Source organism: Hippoglossus hippoglossus, chromosome 3, assembly GCF_009819705.1.
Source record: "Hippoglossus hippoglossus isolate fHipHip1 chromosome 3, fHipHip1.pri, whole genome shotgun sequence".
Classification (NCBI taxonomy): domain Eukaryota; kingdom Metazoa; phylum Chordata; class Actinopteri; order Pleuronectiformes; family Pleuronectidae; genus Hippoglossus; species Hippoglossus hippoglossus.
This window is the reverse complement of record NC_047153.1, coordinates 29,686,423-29,705,794: the sequence shown is the minus strand read 5'-3', so window position 1 is coordinate 29,705,794 and position 19,372 is coordinate 29,686,423. Positions and strand designations below refer to the sequence as shown.

The following is a 19,372-nucleotide window of genomic DNA, read 5'->3' as shown; positions in this document are numbered from 1 at the left end:
AAAATTGATTGATAATATTATACAAAAGAAAGTTAGAGTTCATCCATTTTGTGTACTTCGCTGCCAAATGACAGTGCAACCATTAGGGTCCATGCAAAGCGGGGGAAGTGAGAGCTAATCACAAGACACAACTCTTCCACATCAGCATTTTTAGATTTTGGCATGTGTGCGTTGCATGCGCGCGCACACAGGTGTGCACACACACACACACACTTGCAAATATATCGTCAATCTGCGGTTTTTGGCTGACTGACGCTGGCCGATTTTAGCATATTGCCTAACCTTAGCAACCATTTATAATTGTTGATCCCACCCCCAGACTTTGATAAGCAAGGACCATAATTGTGCATTACATGTAAATACCAAAGTCATATCACCAAAACCTAGTTTACCCAAGAAAAATGGCAGCACTACTCACAAGACAACCTCAGAACAACCATAAATTGAACTGACAAGAGCGTGAATTTAGCGAGGATTACTGTATGGCAGCAGCAAAGTCTATCTCTCAGATAGACAAATCTCTTTTTCCATTGAAAATAACACCTCCTTGGCCCCATCGATGTGCGGAGTGCCACAAGGTTTCATTCTTGGTCCCATACTATTATCACTCTACATGCTACCATCAGCTGTTTTAATGGGATATCATATCATTCCTCTGCTGATGACACCCAAATATACTTGTCCTTCAAGCCAGACAATGTCAGCCACGTGAGTGTCCTAACAGAGTGCCTATCCACCATCAAGGAATGGATGTCACTTAACTTCCTTCAGTTAAATTCAAATAAAACTGAAATAATAATCTTCTGTCCCGACCAGCGAGCAGGCAGACCCCTATCATTTCTTGGTCCCCTGGCAGCCAATATTAAAACTACAGCTAAAAATGTAGGTGTCACAATCGATTCTCATCTTAACTTTAAAACACATGTTAATCAAATCATTAAATCCTACTACTTTCACCAACGAAACATTTCTAAAATCAAATTGGTTCTATCTCTCCCTGACTTAGAAAAGCTAATACATGCCTTTGCTTTCTCCCGCCTGGATTATTGCAACGCCCTGTATAAATGCTTCAGCCAAACAGTAGTAACTCATTTGCAGCTTGTTCAAAACACTGCTGCTCGTATTTTAACAAAAACAAACCGTAGGGCGCATATCACGCCAATCCTTGCGTCCCTCATACATTTAGCAGCTCTTGACACCCTAATACCGGTCGTAACCTGAGATTGGCCAGCCTGTCCCTGTTGGCTGTCCGTAGGTCAAGGCTGGCTACTCAAGGTGACCGGGCTTTCTCTGTCAGGGCCACTAGGCTCTGGAACTCCCTGCCTGATGAGATGAGGCTCGCCAACTGACTACAGATCTTTGAAGCACTGCTCAAAACTTATTTTTGCAGGGAAGCTTTTCTAACATGCGACTTGTAATTATTTTCATGACAACAATCAGTCTTATTTTCTTTCCACAGTCGCCAAAGTACTTGCTAATTGTGGGAACTGTTGGGTTTTCTCTACAAACTTAAGGTCTCCACCTTATTATGTTATAATTTGGCTCTTAAATTGGACTGAACAGAATATATTTTATTACAATCGATTCTTAATTTTGCCATGGACTTTTGTGTGAAGCACTTTGTTACCTCGTTTAGATAAGTGCTATACAAATAAAGTCATTATTATTATTATTATTATTTAAGGGTTGTGACAAAGATATGGGATATAGGAAGTCAGAGTGCATGGTTAGACCAAGTGTTAAACAGCTACAACCACAAATAGGTGCTTCTAGTTGCTGCAGATTCCCCACCGATATACAGGTTATACAAATAATTACCAACATAGAAGAGAAAAATATACTAAACAAATGTTACCCCACTCTCAACTGAGGTAGCTTGTGGGATTCCCACTGTTATTCGAATGATGAGGAGCCCTTGCATTAAATTCCCTACTCTGTCTTAATCATTGCCATGGAGGACTGAAACAACTAGTTTGCAGATCTAAGAGTAACAGCAGGGGTGTAAGGGTTGAGTAAGCTGACGATGTGAAATGTGACCTTCTATGTAAAGTGCATTGAGATAATTTATATTATGATTTGGTGCTATACAAATAAAATTGAATTGAAATGGGGCAGGGCCACTCTGATTTAATAACAAGCAATTAAAATCAGTTATTTGTGTGTGTGAGTGAGTGCTTGTGTCGGTTTCCCCCCCCCACAGATCCCAGCCACTACGTGCACCACTCCTAACCCACACGGGGCTTCGAATGTCGAGGCAGGAGTGTTGGAGGTGCCGGCAGCTTGGTCACTTCCACGAGGTGTGCCCCCTCATGGAGGGGGGTCAGGTAATTCAGACGATTCTGGAGACATACCGAGTGCGGTGCCTTCCCTTGAGGCACTGGTACCTGAATTAGACTGAATTAGATTTTCCACTTGAGCAGTCTCGTGATGATGCTTTGTCTTTGATCAAGTGAGGAAAATTAGTGGTCACATGGTGCGCCCTGACATGCCGCAGACGTTCGCAGGGATGTGTGCTGCTGGTGTGGGTCTTGTCGTGAATGTCAACTGGTAAACCAACCAGCCATTCCCAGAGCGCTGTTGCCAATAATGGAGTTACCATTCGAGCGCAATGGTAGGGACCTCATTGGGCCATTTCACTGGAGGACACGTAGATATCGCTTTGTGTTAGTGTTGGTGGACTACGCAACGTGATATTCAGAAGCACTACCGCTGCGAACGATAATCAGCTAAAAGTGTAGCACAGGTACTGTTCGAGTCATCTCCCAAGTTGGGATCCCGAAAGAGATCCTTACTGACATGGGCACCTCGTTTATGTCACGTACACTCAGGGAACTTTACGGGTTACTGGGCATCAAGTCTATTCGGACCAGCGTGTACCAAATTTACCACCTTAACCTCCTCAAAGCATGGAGAGAGGTGGTACCTGTCTCTCTGGTAAGCTCTGTTTGCGGAAAGATGAGTTAGGATCTGAGGTACCTCATTTCAATAATTCAACCTCACTCCTTGTGGATGACCATCTCTTGACGTCCCAGAGAGCAGGTGTTGCTTGTTGCAGCACCCGGATGTGTTCTCCCCTCTGCCAGGTCGCACTTACCTTATACAGTACCATGTCGAAACTCGTCCGGGCCATGCTAGAGATGGGGTAATAGAAGAATCCCACAGTGCCTGGAGAAGCCCTATATTTCTTGTGCTGAAGAAGGATGGGTCTATTTGGTTTGGCTTACCCAATGCCCCGGGTCGATGAACTCCTGGATCGGCTAGGCACAGCTCGTTTTTTCACGACACTGGATTTGATCAAGGGTTACTGGCAGATTGCCTTGTCTTCCTCTACTCCGTACGGTTTGTACCCATTTGTGACACTCCCCTTTTGGGTTGTTCGGCGCCCCAGCCACCTTGGACCGGTTGCTGTGTCCTCAGGCTGCATATGCCGGAAATTGTCCGAGAGGGAGTCAAGGTAAAGCACGGTGGAGACAGTGTGCCTGGTAATCCGGTTGGCGGTCAACTCAATTACCTCCTGGGACACTCATTCACCCTCTTTTCAGACCATTCTCCACTCCAGTGGCTCCACCGAATGAAAGATACCAACACACGGATCAATCGTTGATATTTGTAATGTAGTGTAATGTAATTTTGCTCTGTGACCTTTTAAATTCAAGGTGATCCATACGCAGCGGGTGCAGATGGCTGTGGCTGACTTCCTCTCACGTTGGGGGTATATGGTAGTGTGGTGTGATCAGCGTCAGCTTCAGGAGTGAGAGTTCGGGGATGTGGTTCGGGGAACGGTGCCAGGGAGGGAGTCTGATTGTGCACAGGTGTCCTGTGTTTATCAGCAGTAGCATTGTGGGGCTGGTCACGATCACTAACACATTGTTCTGAAGACAGCCAGAGGACAACATAGAAGGGAACTGTGTGTGTGTGTGTGTGTGTGTGTGTGTGTGTGTGTGCATCTGTCTGTAAAGACAAAATAAAAAGCAATACTAAAATTCTAGGTCACGAGTCCTGTGGTTGAGTGATGAGAAGACCCACGATTAACAGTCAAAACTGTTACAGTAGATATGTGCATCATCCGTGAAGGAAAGAAATATTGGAATAGCAGATGACATATAGATAGAGAACAATAAAGGGCTGGCAGTCCTGATATATCATATTCACAGGAACATGAGTTCACTGAGACCTTGATCTTTAACCTTTGGCTACCAAAATCAGATCAGTTAAACCTTGATTCCTAGGGAATGTTCCAAATGTACCAAATTTGAAGAAATTCCCTCAAGACGCTATATCATGTTGACAAGAATGGAATGAATGGACGGACAATCAGAGAAAAAATTATGCCTCTGGCCACTAGCTGTCGCTGTTTGAGGCATAATAAAAAGACTAAATCCTAAAGGTTAGGTCATCAAGCCATTAATTATCTTCAGTCTGACTGGGATATTGAATCAAATTAATTAAAACTCTTATAAATCTAACAACGTTGTAAACTAAACTGAGGTGTCTCACTTTGGACTCTAATGTTGGAAATTGTTATTAAAAATATCTCACATGTGTTAATATAAGAGACTTCATTAGAAATGGGAGGAAGTGGAGTTAAAGTGTTGCTGCCCTGTCATGGCATTAAATTAACACCTTAATTTGGAAGCTTTCCATTTCAATTCTGTACGTCTACAGCCCCTTCTTATATCAGGGTGCTACAGTGTCTAGATTAAAAATAATTTCAGTGACCAATTCCTCTGCAGAACAAGAGAAATCTGGTGGCTCAATCTGCTGAGAAGTTTGATAGGTGTTGGTGACATGATGGGTCAACAGTGTTTTCTACGTGTATGGCACCACTTTTTCACCCAGAGATATTTGTTTTCTTTTTGTTTTGTTTTTTTCATTTTTGTGTCTATTGCGTGTTAGAAGCGTCATCAACCCCCCGAAGGAACTGCGTAGTTCATTGCATGTCAGAAAGCAGCTAAAGAGAACCAAAAGAGGTGTATATTTTTGGTTGGCCTACGGGTCCCACACTTAAAGGACCAACCCCATGGCCAGAAGTGGAGATTAGTCCATTGACGCAAACTTTGCCTTTCACCACAAGTGACCCATGACCACAATCATAAAGTGGGACAGTAAGGGTTCTGTGCTGGAACCGGCTGCTCTACGGTGTGGTGAGGAGTGCGATGTGGCGCAGTATGTGGTGTCAAATGATGTCAAGATGAAGTAGGGACTATGTTCAAGTTCAGTGATTTTCTGGCTGCGACTCAGATAGCTTGCACACTCCACTTCCACACTACACAAACACCACTCAACGAAGAGGTAAGTAATGGCTTGCCGGGCTGGCTAAATTTGTTGTTTTTCAATAATATCGTGATGTGTGGTTTATATTAAGCACACAGACTCAGAGTCAGACACAATTGCACAGGTTTCTTTGCCTTAACTGTTATAATACAGAATCTATACAACTATACCAGTGCAGATGCTTTTTTTTGGTTCCAAAGCCTCACTAAGTGAAGACTGCAAGTTTATCATTGTGCTTGCCCTCCCAGGAGGCATCCCAGAACAATTTAAACAATTGGACATGCTTATATAGCATTCTGTCAATGGCATTCCCTAAACTACATGCAGAAAAAGTTTTAAAGTGTGACTTTGTGTTGACAATACTTATGTTTTTCAAATTATTTCTGTATAACAATGTATTAAGGTTAATTAACTGGAAAGAGTAAGGGAATTTGTGCGTGAATGTGTCATTTGAGTAGTTCCTCTACTATCTTTTTGAGGACCAATTTAAGTTCCAAACCTTAAGTGTATTAAGTGTTATTTTTTTTAAAGTGACATTTGTTTGTTTGCATGTTAGTGCAAAAGGGAAGAGGGATATTTCACTTACCCACTGTATCACAGGGTTCATCTTTATGGACACAGAAATCTGTCCTGAAAAAGAAACAGAGTTTACTGTACTGATCTACTGAAAATAAGGTAACCATTCATATATAATATGTTTACACCAAACAAGGCTCAGTGGATGGGGTTATGGAAAAAAGAACTTGGTTGGCTAACTAAGCCAACCCAGTTGGATGGAAAGACTTTGTCTACTCAGAATGACCACATGAGAAGACGTGGTGAGAAGCCAGTTGTCATAAAGAGGGGCGAGACACAATTATCAGTTAAATATGGGTATAACAGCACACAATTCCCCAAAGTCTCTACTGGAAAACATTCATGGTATTGTGAAAACATTTACTGTTGTTAACACAAACAGTGATAGAGGTTGTTGTGTGAAGAATGGAAATATGAGACCCAGAGAGAATTTCAAAGCATGCTTACTTTCTAACCTCTCAACACTTACATGTTGGCTTAAAGTTAGTCCAACTTGTTGCCTAGGAATGACAAAATCTCAGTCCAGTGGAATATTCACTGGACTGAGAACATTTATATGTTGGCAAGTTAAACTTCCCCATGAAAGTTTTCTTGACATCTACAGTATTCATGTGAGGGGAAAGATGTTGTTTTAGGAATTTTTTACTGTTCTATTCTAAAATTCCCAGACCATTCTACAGGGCTTTCATTCCAAGTGTTGGCCCTTGACAGGAAATTTAGAGAACGTTTGTCACAAATGTCAACTCACTTGCTGGTGCGAACCCTTCCCTGATGAGCGAAAAAATCTTTCTGTCACTGCATGATTGTTTCATCCGTTGATCCAGGCTGGGCTCATATCTAAGCAAATGTGTCTCAATATCCTCAAATAAGGTGTGCATGGAAAACATAGCTCCTTGATAATGTCCCTATATCTGTAACAGAAAACAGACGCACTTATAATATGGAAGTACCCAAACCCCCTTTTTACTGAGTTGGTTATGGTAACCACTGATTTCTTATTCAAAGACAGGGACAAGCCATAAATACATTAGTCTTCATGAATAATATTTCAAAGGACAAAGTCTTTGTAATATGAGGTAATCTGAACTGAGAATGTTGCACCTTGTTAAGCCCCATCAGAAAAATTGTAATTAATGAATCGGGGCTATGCAAATAAAAATTGATTGATTGACTTCCACAGTCAGTCAACATCTTGTAACAACACACCTACGTTGTTTTGCTGGAGCCCCCTGCGTTGTCACCCCTGTTACATCAACAGGCAGACACCCTCCACATAAATCCCTGGTCTACATTTTTTAATGCAAGGCTGAAGTAATTCTGAATGTAGCCTTATATTCAATACAAAATACATAAGAGCTTGAATCTGCTGAGATCAAGCATAATCAGCTATGCCTATCAAAATGATCCATTCAACTACACTAAACCCCTGCGAATGATAGGCCAGATGTCAAGGGAAAACCCTGGTGCTCTAAACATTTAAAGCCGCAGGTTTTTATGACCCCTGGCAATGCTGAGCGTACTTGCACAACAGTGACAACAGTGGAGGAGGAGAGGTTCCCACTGACATGTGGGAGTCCTCAGCTAGGTGTGAACAGCTGCAGCTTGGCCTCTGGGAACCAGACCTCACAAGACCTGGTTGACAACATGTGTGACGAAATGTTATGTTGTGCAAATCTTGTGTACTGGGTTAAATTATTTAAGCTTTTGTAAGAACCAGAACATGGCCAGGACCTGCCAATTAAGGAAAGGAACCCGCAGAGATATAGAGAGCTCCTAAATATTGAATGATGCAACAGATTAAGATGCAAAAGTGTCCTATCAAAATTGAGTTTGCAATAGTGACAATCTTTTTCTTATTATTTTCACCTGGTCCATTGGCTTGAATCAATCCTGTGGCTAACCCACTTTGATATGTTTTCATTTTAAAACGAAAACAATGTCTGTTCAGATGAGCATTTTAGCTTCGTATCAGAAATAATCCATACTTTCTGCTCATACTAACACACCTGAAATACACAGAAAATGCATATCACATGACCATTCACATACACTGGTCATGCACATGCTGGAGTCTACTCCGCAGTTACTTATTAGCTAAATACTATGGGGGAACAGTAAGAATACGGATTTCTGTTCTTGGTCTGATGATGAAGTGGAAAAGACTCTAAAGCCATTTTCAAAAAAAGACATGACCTCCAGGTAAAATCCGGAGAATTGGCTATGGTGTTTACCCAGAGTCTGCATTTCACACATGCACTACGCAGCGGGAGGTTCTCTGCAAAGACGCGTTTACAACAGCATCAGATCCTCCACATTATTCAGGCGAGAGGTGGTGCAGCAGGCAGAGGCAGGTAGTGACGTATTAAAGGCCCCATATTTTACACCTTTCTGGGACTTAATTTGAGGTATTGGTACCCCTAAGATGATATATCAGTGGTTTAAAGTCGAAAAATTGCTGCAATGTGTATTTCCATGTCCTCTCTTCTGCCTCTCTCTAGAGCTGCAGATACAGAGATCGGTTATTTTTTCGCCACAAACTATCTTGACATCTTCGTCTTTTTGTTTTTGTGTCTGTTGCGCGTTAGAAGTGTCATCACCCCCCACCCACCCAATCGCTTTGCGGTGAATCCTGCTGAAACTCAAATTGCGGAGCGTCTAACTCGGACATTTGCGTTCACACATGCAAAATACGGAGGAACTGCGGAGTCCAGTGCATGTCCGAAAGCAGCTTAAGGAAAAGAAATGCTTTGCATCAACCGCTGCTTGTCGATTCATGACTGATAAAATGTGTAAAAACATGTATGTTAGCATCACGGTAACAAAAGTATCTTCTCCCATCTATAAAAAATAAACCAACACTTAAGTCTCCACTTTAGGGCCTAGAAAATGTTAAAGCAGTGTGGACAACAGGTGTACACATACCAAAGTGATCTGTTTTAAAATAAAAAAATGTTCACCCCTTCTCCCTACCCCTAGACAGCCCTTCAAGAAGCTGGTACATCATCAGTAGTCGTCCTGAAAATCCAACACGTCATCATTTGTCGACGATGTAACAGATGAGAAAAAAACTTTTGAAGGGAATGTCATTGTAATAAACCTATAATAAAAGACAAACCTATAATATCCAATTAACATCTATGCTAATGCAGGTGAATCAATGACTGCACTATTTCACATATAAATCAAAAGAACACAGCTTCAGGCTGCCAGCAGTGGTCTGTAGGCAACCCTCCCAGGATGCTTTGTTATTAGAGGAGCAGTTAAGTTCAGTAAAATTGCTGCTATACGTTGATTAAATAATACTAGGGCTCGCTTGGTCGGTGTGCACAATGCAGGGTGTGGAGGAGCTTGAGACATGGCAGCCGTCCTTGGTGCAATCTAATCGTAGGGAGGACACAGAAAGACACAGAAACTCCAGCATGATACAAACCAACCTTCTGATCATTGAGCAGCTGTGACCAGACAGAAACTCTGTGTTTTCACTGTTTCCACCGTTCTTCAACAAAGTCACTTACCAGCTGCTTCACGTGAACGAGCTCTGATCTCACTGCGTATGTTGCTCTGAGCGGGTGAGTGGAGGCGGGGACCCAGGGCCTGTGTGTGTGTGTGTGCTGTCTAGGAGCACGCACGCACACACGCACGCACGCATCTTCTTCCTATACCCTCCCAATAATAAAGTTTGATATTGTGTAACAGAACGTGAGCTAAATATCTGCATCTGTGTATTTGTGTCACAGATAGATATTACTTATCTGCTGAAACCTATGTTTGATATAAAAATAAAAAAAATATTTTACAATGCTGCTGTTTCAACACATCAGAGCAAACTATAAACACAACACAGACACATATGACATAAATATATGGATGTCCCACAGCTTTCTGTCGCATGAGGGAAAGAGAGACAGATATCTGGAACAAAACCCAGGTCAAAAATCACACACATCTGACCTTGAAGCTCACATTAGAAAATGTCACCCAAGTGTCATTGTATCATCTTAAAACATCATGCAAAGTCACTGTATTGTTTTAGAAATTGTATTACTGGTCTTTAAATCCCTGTATGGCCTGAGGATATGTACCAAGCTGAATTCTCACATGTTCTTCAGCTAGCCACAGTCAGCAACAATACTCAGATTGGCTGACAGAGGAGGAAACTGACATGGCGTCTCTTGTTGTAGAACCATCCAGCTCAAGGTTCTACATGTTTATTCTGAGATGCGTCTCTCCTCACCACAGTTGTAAAGAGTAGTTATCTGAGTGACTGTAGCGTTTCTGTCAGCTCAACTCAGTCTTATCTTTCTCCTCTGACTGCTCTCATCAACACCGAACTGCTGCTCACTGGATGTTTTTGTTTTTGGCTTCATTCAGAGTAAAACCTTTTTCTGTGTAAAAAATCTCAGGAGGGTTAGCTTCAGAAAAACTCATCCTGATGTTGGATGTGATCGTAACTGAACCCACTAACCTTTAACTGCATGATTGTATACACTGCACTGCTGACACATGATTGGATAATTGTATGAATTAGCAGATATTTAGGTATTCTTAATAAAGTACCTGGTGACTGTAGATGTTACACGATAGGTGACGGAACTCCACAGATAACTAACTTTAAAAAACATGGATCTCTGTCCAAATAAGACTCAGATGCCAAGCAGTTAACATCACAACATTCAGACTGTTGGTGTGGTGAACAACTGGCGGGGTTGGCTGCTTCCCTGTGCCTGATGGACGTAGGGTCTACATTAAGTAAATCTGACACCTGCTTGGAAGGAGGTGGGTGGAAAAACACATAAAGCGCTTCGGCTGCATGTAGAACATGCACAGCAGAAGAGTGCACAAGTGAAGCAGCAAAAGAGAAAGGAAAGAAAAAGGTTGAATCAGAAAACAGATACAACATTTCAGGAGACGTGCTTATCTACTGGTTTGTGTGTCCACCAGTAAAACAGGGCTTGTACTGGATTGTTCTCTTCTAAAATGTAAAAATGTGACGGAATGTATCTCCTATGATTCTTTCTTAATCTTCAATCTGTCATGAAACAAAGCCCATTAGTGTAGCAGTAGGTTCTTTTATAACCTGGTGCCTAAACATTTTATGCAAGTGACATGAAATCATCCAGACATAAATATCAAATATCTTTTTTCCTCCTAAGAGTTTGTTAATAAAGCAGTAAGAGATGTACTGCCTGGATATCATCCACATGGGCCTTCCACGAGCTATGTGAGATCACACACACACACACACACACACACACACACACACACACACACACACACACACACACACACACACACACACACACACACACACACACACACACACACACACACACACACACACACACACACACACACACACACACACACACACACACACCTCTCAATGGGAAACCTGGGGGCAACATGCTCTAATTTGCCTGCATGCTGCCTTGCTCTCATCCTGACTGCTGTTGGCAGAATCCCTCTGCTGCCCTTCCAGCAGATGCTGCTCCTGATTGCTTCCGTCCTCACAGAGAAAGCCTCATAACAGAGGGAGTGGGGGCAGAGATGGGAGGGCAGATCAGGTTTGTAACAAACCACCTCAAGAACAAAAGGCCACTGTATACATGCCCTCGTAAAAGAAGACAAGACAGAATGTATCAATGGACATGACTAGTCATTTAAACAAAAGGATTCCTTTTACCCCAGCTCCCTCATTTACTTCCCAAGTAAAATCAACACAAAAATGAAAAAAAGATCGTGACAACACAAAACGGCATTTTAGGACAATATGCTGAGAAATTAGCTGTCACTCAGTGGTGGTATTAGTCAATAAAAATGAAAAGGTGTGTATGTTGTCAGTTTATTCGTACACTTCAGAAACTTGCAAGCATATAAGTTTCATCATGTGCATAACAAGAAAAATCAATCATGCACAGGGGAAAGGAACCAGGAAAAAAGTAATTGAACCAAATTACCTTTGCATCTATGTATACAAGTGTGGTTAGTTGATTTCATTAATAATACATAAATGAACATTAGAAACCAAGTTTCTATAGGAAGGGCTGGGGATAAGAGAAACCTAATTTTCCCAGCTAGATTCCTCCAAGAGATAGAACATTTCTTGGCCATCTCTGCGGGTATAAGGTGTTTAACAAGCACGCATGTGCATGACAAGGACTAGACAGGGAAAGTGATCTCAACTTTCCATCTCTTAACAGTGAACACTGGACCCTTGGTAGAATAGTGACAGATTTGGGCTATGAGTAGAATCTATGGTCTTCTCTTGCACAAAAGAAGGTTGAGTGCACAGAAGGAGATCAAATGAGAGATCTGCTGCTGTGTGCTGTTTAATACAGTCATGCTTTTGCTGATCACTTGTATAAACTGCTTTTTCTGAGAAACCGTACTCTTCAAAGACGAAACTACTATTTCAGCACGGGGAAAATCAAAATACTGATTAAGATTATTTATCTTTTCAAACCCAAAGTGGAATAACACACTTCCGGATCCTCTGTAATACTGTAGATGGTCCAACAGCTGAGGTCACATTAGACACTTACGTCATTCATTATCGTTAATATTACATACCTGGTGACCAGCACAGCTGTATCCACTGGTGGGATATCATCCCTTCCACCAGGAACATGGTTGGTGCCGAGGTAGCGTGGCCCCCCGAACTCTTGGTACTGCCAATGGCAGAAGCTCTGCAGAGACCTTTCTCCATGATGGCCCACATGTAGCTTTTCCTGAGGAGGAGATAAAAAAAGAGTGTATAAAATCAAAAAACATTTACAGAGTTGTCTTCTACATACTGGGCCCAATATTTAACACTCAAACTTGTTCCAGCCTGCAGATACTTATTTTAAAACTTGCTTGGGGACCACAGTATTTAAATACATTAGCATGGACACTGCTGGAAAAACTGATGAAAATTATTTTAGTCATGGTTAAATGGTAAATTATTTAGAATATTTCATTTGCACAGACAGCCTTCATTTTTGTCAGTACACAAGGACAAAGCGATAAAGGGAATCACTTTCCCGAGGGGCATGAATAAGATTCCACACACACATGTGCATGCATCTGAAGGTCAACAGAGCATTTCAGAGGGGTCAATCAGGGTGAAAAAGTCAGGCTTACTGGGCGGCTGTGAAGCAACACCAGCTTGGTGACTCGAATGTTGACCCTCACTCCTAGACTCTGGTGGTGGAACATGTTGTAGACCTGAAAGAGACGGAAAAACACTTTTACGGAATTCACCATTAGGAAGACAAATAAGCAGGGATGTCAATGTCCTGTCTCATGGTATCCCTTAAAATTATAAACAAGCACACAGATAATGTTTTTCTTGCCCAATGATAGCATGTGACATATAAGGCATATAATTAAGGAGCCTGGTTTAAGCCTTCTGTCTCTGGAAGGTTAGTAAACTGGTGAGGTATTTCCATCAGGTCAGCAATAGTTAAAGTCATGGAAATGCCTAACCCAACCTTAGCCCTAAACCTACAACTAATTCTTACCATAACACTACAGCCAAGTATTAACCAATGACTGTATTAATGTTCCTGCCTGCCAAGGTAAAAAAACTCAGATGGACTATTTCGACAAGTTTCCAACATTTTGCAGACTTATTGATTCATTAGTTTAATTGACAGTTTAATCCGTAAGGGAAATAATTAGAGTTGCAGTCGTGAAGAAATGGTCTGCTGACACACAGAAAACTGATAGATTTGAGCTTTCTCACTGTTCTCCTAGCTCCTTTCTGTGCAAGCCTCTCCGCTCCCCCTGTTCTGGCCTCAAGAGCCTGAGCCAAAGCTAAGAAGACTCCCCTGTGCTGTTCTGAGTACTAAGCAGGTTTATACAGTAAACTGGTCAAATCTGTTGTTATTGATGACTGCATTAGTGACAAAACAGAGATGTACTTCTAGATCATCTCCATCAATAGCGCAGAGCACCCAGCACCCAAGACTGAGAACTTTTACATTTGGGATAAGAAGTTTCAGCTGAACATGAGAAACCTGGATATCCCTTGTGTGTGATTCTGACTGCATTCAGAGGACGGCTGTGGCTCAGGGGGTAGAACAGTTATCCTCTAACCAGTTTGATCCCAGTCTTCCCTATTCGGCATGCCAAAAAGTTCTTGGCCACGATAATGAACCCGAATTACCCTTTCTCATAGAGAAATGCACTGTTTGCCTGTGTGTGTGAATGTAAAACTGCACTGTAAAGACCTTTGAGTGGTCATCAAGACTGGCAAAGCTCTATATAAATACAGACCATTTACCATTTAAGTGTTTGATCATCTTTGTCAGATCAGGTTTATCTTTTTAGGAACTCTATGGTCAAGGTAACTTACCTTAAAACTAGAATTTTCACAGATATGATCAAATTTTATAAGATTTATCTTAAAGCAGGAGAATAAATCATGGGTGTATCTTCAATCTGTCCTTTTTTAACTATATAATCTCCATCAAAGGTAAGCAGAGAAACTATACTAAGACAATTTTTTGTTCTTAACCACTTGATTTGTCTATCACAAATAAAACAAATGGCAGGTGAGTCAGAGGGCTCTATTTGTATCAAGGATTCTTACCATGTTCATGACAGTCAGCAGGAACCTCTGCGCTGCCTCAGCACCATGGTACTGCACCATGTCCGAGTCTGCCACCACTACCGTCTCCACAGTGTATGCTTCATGCAGGCGAATTGCGTTTCTCTTCCCGCGACCATCCTCACCGACTTTTGATCTCTTCTCCTTTTTCTTTACTGCTACAAAAAGAATGACAGAGAGGAAGACCAACGTTAGAAAACTCTACACAAGAGGGAAAAGAAACACTGGGACTCTGCTGAGTCTTTGTCAGTCATTCATCTATGAAAATCTGAGTCAGTTCAATTAAACTGAAGCAGATTTTTTGATGAAACAGCAAACTGAGCGGAGCAGATTCAGCTGATTATTCCAGCCCATTTTCACAAATGACAATTTTTCTCACAGGGCTTAAGGGAATAGTTCACCCAAAAATGATAATTCACTCATTATCTACTCACCCCTATGCGGATGGAGGGGTTGGTGAGGTGTATGAGTCCACAAAACACTTCTGGAGTTTCAGGGGTAAACAGTGTAGCACCTGAATCCAATACAACTGAAGATATTAGGGACTTATCTTTAGACGTAAAAAAACAACAGAAAAAAACCATAACATGTCCCCATACTGCTCGTGTGGTGTTATCCAAGTGTCCGTAAGCCCCGACATTCATATTCGACTCGAAACAAGGTCATTTACACCGTGGTTTTTTTTTTTTATATTCTTTATTTTTTGACAGTTGTTTTCAAAAACATACATCAGCCCAAGGGCAATTTTCTCTCTTCTGCTGTCAATCTTTTTCAAAATTGGGTAACTTTGTACATTTTGGGAGAGGTATAGTGTGTAAATGCAGACAATAAGCACAGATCAAAAGAGAAAAAACAAATAAGTCAATAAAAACAACCCCAAAAAAAAACAACAACAACAAAAAACAAAAAAACAACAACAACATGCTAGGGGGTGACTTGAGAGAGAATGGGATAGAGGTCGATGAGTAAATTGCAGGGGCAGGTCAGTATTAAGAATGCTTTTTAATGCTTTATGAAACTCTGCCCAGAAAGGTTTTATCACTGGACAATCCCAGAATATATGCCAGTGATTTGCTTCCCGAGACCCACATTGTCTCCAACATGTGGGCTCCCCTCCAGCAAAACGTGCTTTCTGCTTCGGTGTAATAAAGAAACGAATAACACACTTCCACCCAAATTCCCGCCACACGTTAGAGTTGGTGCATTCCCACTGGAATTTACATACATCCAACCAGTCCTCATTTGATATTGAGAGGCCACCTTCTCTTTCCCATTTTTCTCTAACACATTCAGCAGTGTGGGATTTTTTTGTCATGAGGCCTTTGTAGAATCTAGAAATAACTCCTTTATTTGAATCATTTTGGTGGGCACCAAGAAATATTCTCAATATTGGGTCAGCAAGGTCTGTTCTGTTTCTAATGTTATGCTCAAAATAACTGCGTATCTGGAGGTACCTATAAAAATCTGATTTTTCAAGACAATATTTTTTCCTTGTTCAAAGTCCTTTAATTGCCCCTTTTCTGTAAGGGAATAGAATGTCGTTATACCTTTTCGAATCCAAAATTTAAATCTATAGTCAATTTCATTTGGCTTGAACCCAGGATCATAAGCACACCACTGAAGTATTTGTAGTTTATGATCTAGCTTATATTCTCCTTTAATTGTATTCCAGATTTTTAATTGGAATTTGATCCATGGATTTTGCACATTGTCTATGAGTTTTCCCAAATTTGTATGTGCCAATACTGCATGAATTGAGGGATCCTCCATGATGGAGAGTTCAATGTCTTTCCATCTGGAACAAAAATTTGGGGTACATATGTTAATTAAGGGTTTAGTCTGGGCAGCGTAGAAATAATCCTTAAAATTAGGTAGACCCATTCCTCCTTGCTCCTTTGGGAGTTGTAGAGTTTTAAACTTAACCCTGGGTTTTTTCCCTTGCCAGATAAATCTTGAAATCATTTTATTCAGTTCGGAAAATTGTATTGAGGGAATTTCTGCTGGAAGTGCTTGAAATAGGAAGAGATATCGTGGGAGAATGTTAATTTTTACAGAGTCAATTCTATGGCTGAGACTGAGGAAAGAAATAGAGTTCCATCTGTGTATGTCATCTTTAATTTTTGTTAGGAGGGGGGCATAATTTATCACTGCCAGTGTTGAGATATTTTTCGGTAAGTGTATTCCTAAATATTTCAATGAACTCTGGTCCCAGTTAAAATGAAATTTGTCTCTGATATTTTTTGGAGGCGTAGAGCTAAAAGTCAAAATTTGTGTTTTTTGCAGATTTAGTTTATATCCTGCATATCTACCAAATGTTTCTAGCAGGTTCATTAATTCTGAAAAAGAGTTTGAGGGGGTACTTAAATAGATCAGGATATCATCGGCGTACAATGCTACCTTGTGGTCTTCTCCATTTATGCAGATGCCTTTAATACTTTCCGTCTGTCATATCCACTGTGCGAGAGGTTCTATATAAAGTGCGAAAAGTAATGGGGAAATTGGGCACCCCTGTCTTGATCCGCGTTCCAATATAATGGTATCTGAGAGATACCCGTTTATTTTTATCCAGGCCGATGGTTTAGCATATAGCGTACGAATGCCCTTGATAAAACTGTTATGCATGCCAAATCTTTCAAGGACTTTATATAAGAAAGGCCAGCTAACTGAGTCAAAGGCCTTCTCAGCATCCAAACTGATTAGGTAGGCTTCAAGATTGTTCTGTTGGATATGATTTAATATGTGCAACGATCGCCTGATGTTATCGTGGGTTTCTCTTTGTGAGATAAATCCAGTTTGGTCATTATGTAGTTGAGGAAGGATGTTTTCCAGTCTTTTAGCAAGTATGGTTGTGTATAATTTGTAGTCAACGTTCAACACCGAGATTGGTCTATAAGATCCACATTCCAGTTTGTCCTTTCCTTCTTTGTGGATAACGGAGATCACTGCCTCACTCCAAGATGGAGGCATTTTGGCGTCTGTTAAGGTTGTGTTGCAGGCCCTAAGAAGGCTTGGCACTAACTCAAATCGAAATGTCTTATACCACTCTGAAGGAAGGCCATCCGGACCGGGTGATTTATTAGCTTTAATAGAGATAGCGCTATTCAATTCTTTCTCAGTTACCGCTGCTGTCAATATCTGATTTTGTTCTTCTGATAGAACAGGCAGATTGAGTGAATTGAGGAATTTGCCAATTTGTTGCTCGCTCTCTAGATGTGGTTGCGTATACAGAGATTTATAGTACTTTTTAAACGCTCTTTGTATTTCATCTTGTTTATAGTTTATAGATTTAGAAACCGGGTCCCTTATCTTGTATATAGTTCTGTCTGCTTGCTGTTTTTGCAGTTTTCTCGCCAGAAGTTTTGCTGATTTTGGGCCTGACTCATAATATTTCTGTTTTGTAAATATCATTTAATTTTCAATTTCCTGTGAGTGTAATATATTTATTTTGTTTCTTACTTTCTTTATTTTTATCAGCACATTAGTTTTTTGTTCTCTCTTATGCTGTGTCTCAAGATCTTTTAATTCTTTATTAAGGTTTATTAGTCTTAATTGTTTTTCTTTCTTTTCATGGGCACAGTAAGATATAATTCTCCCCCTGATGACTGTTTTTAAGGCATCCCATACTATAGCTGAATCAACCTCCCTGTTATCATTTTCTTCAAGATACGTTTTTATTTCCTTTCTCATTTGGATCTTAAATTGTGGGTTGTTTAGAGTACTTGTATTTAACCTCCACAGTGTTTTTCCAACTTTGTGGCTTATAAGTACAGTGCAGGACAGAGGTGCATGATCAGATACATTTATACTTCCAATATCACAGCTATACATTCTATGGCGATCTCTTTTCAACACAAAAAAATAGTCTATCCTTGAGTACGTATCATGGGGGCATGAGTAGAAAGTGTAATCACGGCCAGATGGGTAAAAGTCTCTCCATAGATCTAGTATGGCCAACTCTGCCATTAGAGCGTAAACACTTCTATGCAATGGAGTAGTCGTTACCTTTTTTGATGAACATAAGACGGATGTTCCAATCTCCACCACCTATGACAATTCCCGGTGCCCCTATCATTAAATCAAATATATTTCTGTAGAAAACAAAATCACTTCCAGGGGGGGCATAAATGTTACATAATGTCAATGAAACGCCATCTATTTTTCCAGAGACTATTATATATCTCCCTTCTTTGTCTGTTACCTTTGACAGATGTTCAAATGATACTTTTTGGGATATTCAAATTGCTACCCCTCTCCTACGGCCTGATTTATAGAATGAGTAATATACCCTTGAAAACCCCATTCTCTTCAATTTTTCATGTTCTGATGGGCTGAGGTGTGTCTCTTGTAAGAACACAACATGTGCCTTTTCCCTTTTCATTTTTGATAGTATTTGACTTCTCATTGCTGGGTTTAAAATCCCTTTCACATTAAATGAGATAACTTTTAGAACGTTCTCATTCATAGTTTCCAGCTTCGATTAGCACAAAAAGACCTCTACTGATATCCCTGATGCCACAAAAGTTGTACACTAAAAATATCTCTCCCAAGGAACAAACACAATACAAACAAAAAGAGGAAACGTTTTTTAACGGAACATCACCGAAACGGTTTATAACAGTTGTTTCCAGTGTAGAGGCTCGATTCAAATGAGCCTTAAAGGACTTTTTAAAGTCAAAGTCCCCATAAGGGAAAGACCCACTTCATGTCAGTGGTGGGGCCCTAAAGTGTGGCTTCATGGTAGCGCAGATCTAAACAAAGTTGAACTAAATCAAACCATGGATAACAAGCCAATTAACAAGTCCCGACTCCTTTAATTTGACAGAAAATAAAACTGTAGGAGTAATTGCCTGTTTTAAACGCCATGGCAGTCTTCCGGGCAAGTAACCAGAATGAGTAACGCTCGAGTCAGTTACTACTTATCTGAATTTC

At 40.8% G+C, this 19,372-nt stretch overlaps 1 protein-coding gene across 4 annotated transcripts in view; it reads right to left on the bottom strand.

Moving 5' to 3' along the window:
- Positions 1–19,372, bottom strand: part of adamts17 (ADAM metallopeptidase with thrombospondin type 1 motif, 17) — a 108,667-nt gene that overhangs the window by 61,570 nt on the left and 27,725 nt on the right. For 3 of the 4 annotated variants that reach the window (XR_004613492.1, XM_034581651.1, XM_034581653.1), the window contains exons 4-7: positions 14,426–14,601; positions 12,973–13,056; positions 12,421–12,578; positions 5,861–5,904 (exon numbers count right to left, since the gene is read on the bottom strand). Coding sequence is in view for 3 of the 4 variants with exons in the window: in XM_034581651.1 (XP_034437542.1) it covers positions 5,861–5,904; positions 12,421–12,578; positions 12,973–13,056; positions 14,426–14,601 (462 nt within the window). In the remaining variant the exon portion in view is untranslated. The remainder of the gene's footprint in view (positions 1–5,860; positions 5,905–12,420; positions 12,579–12,972; positions 13,057–14,425; positions 14,602–19,372) is intronic. The other variant, XM_034581652.1, reaches the window with a different exon arrangement.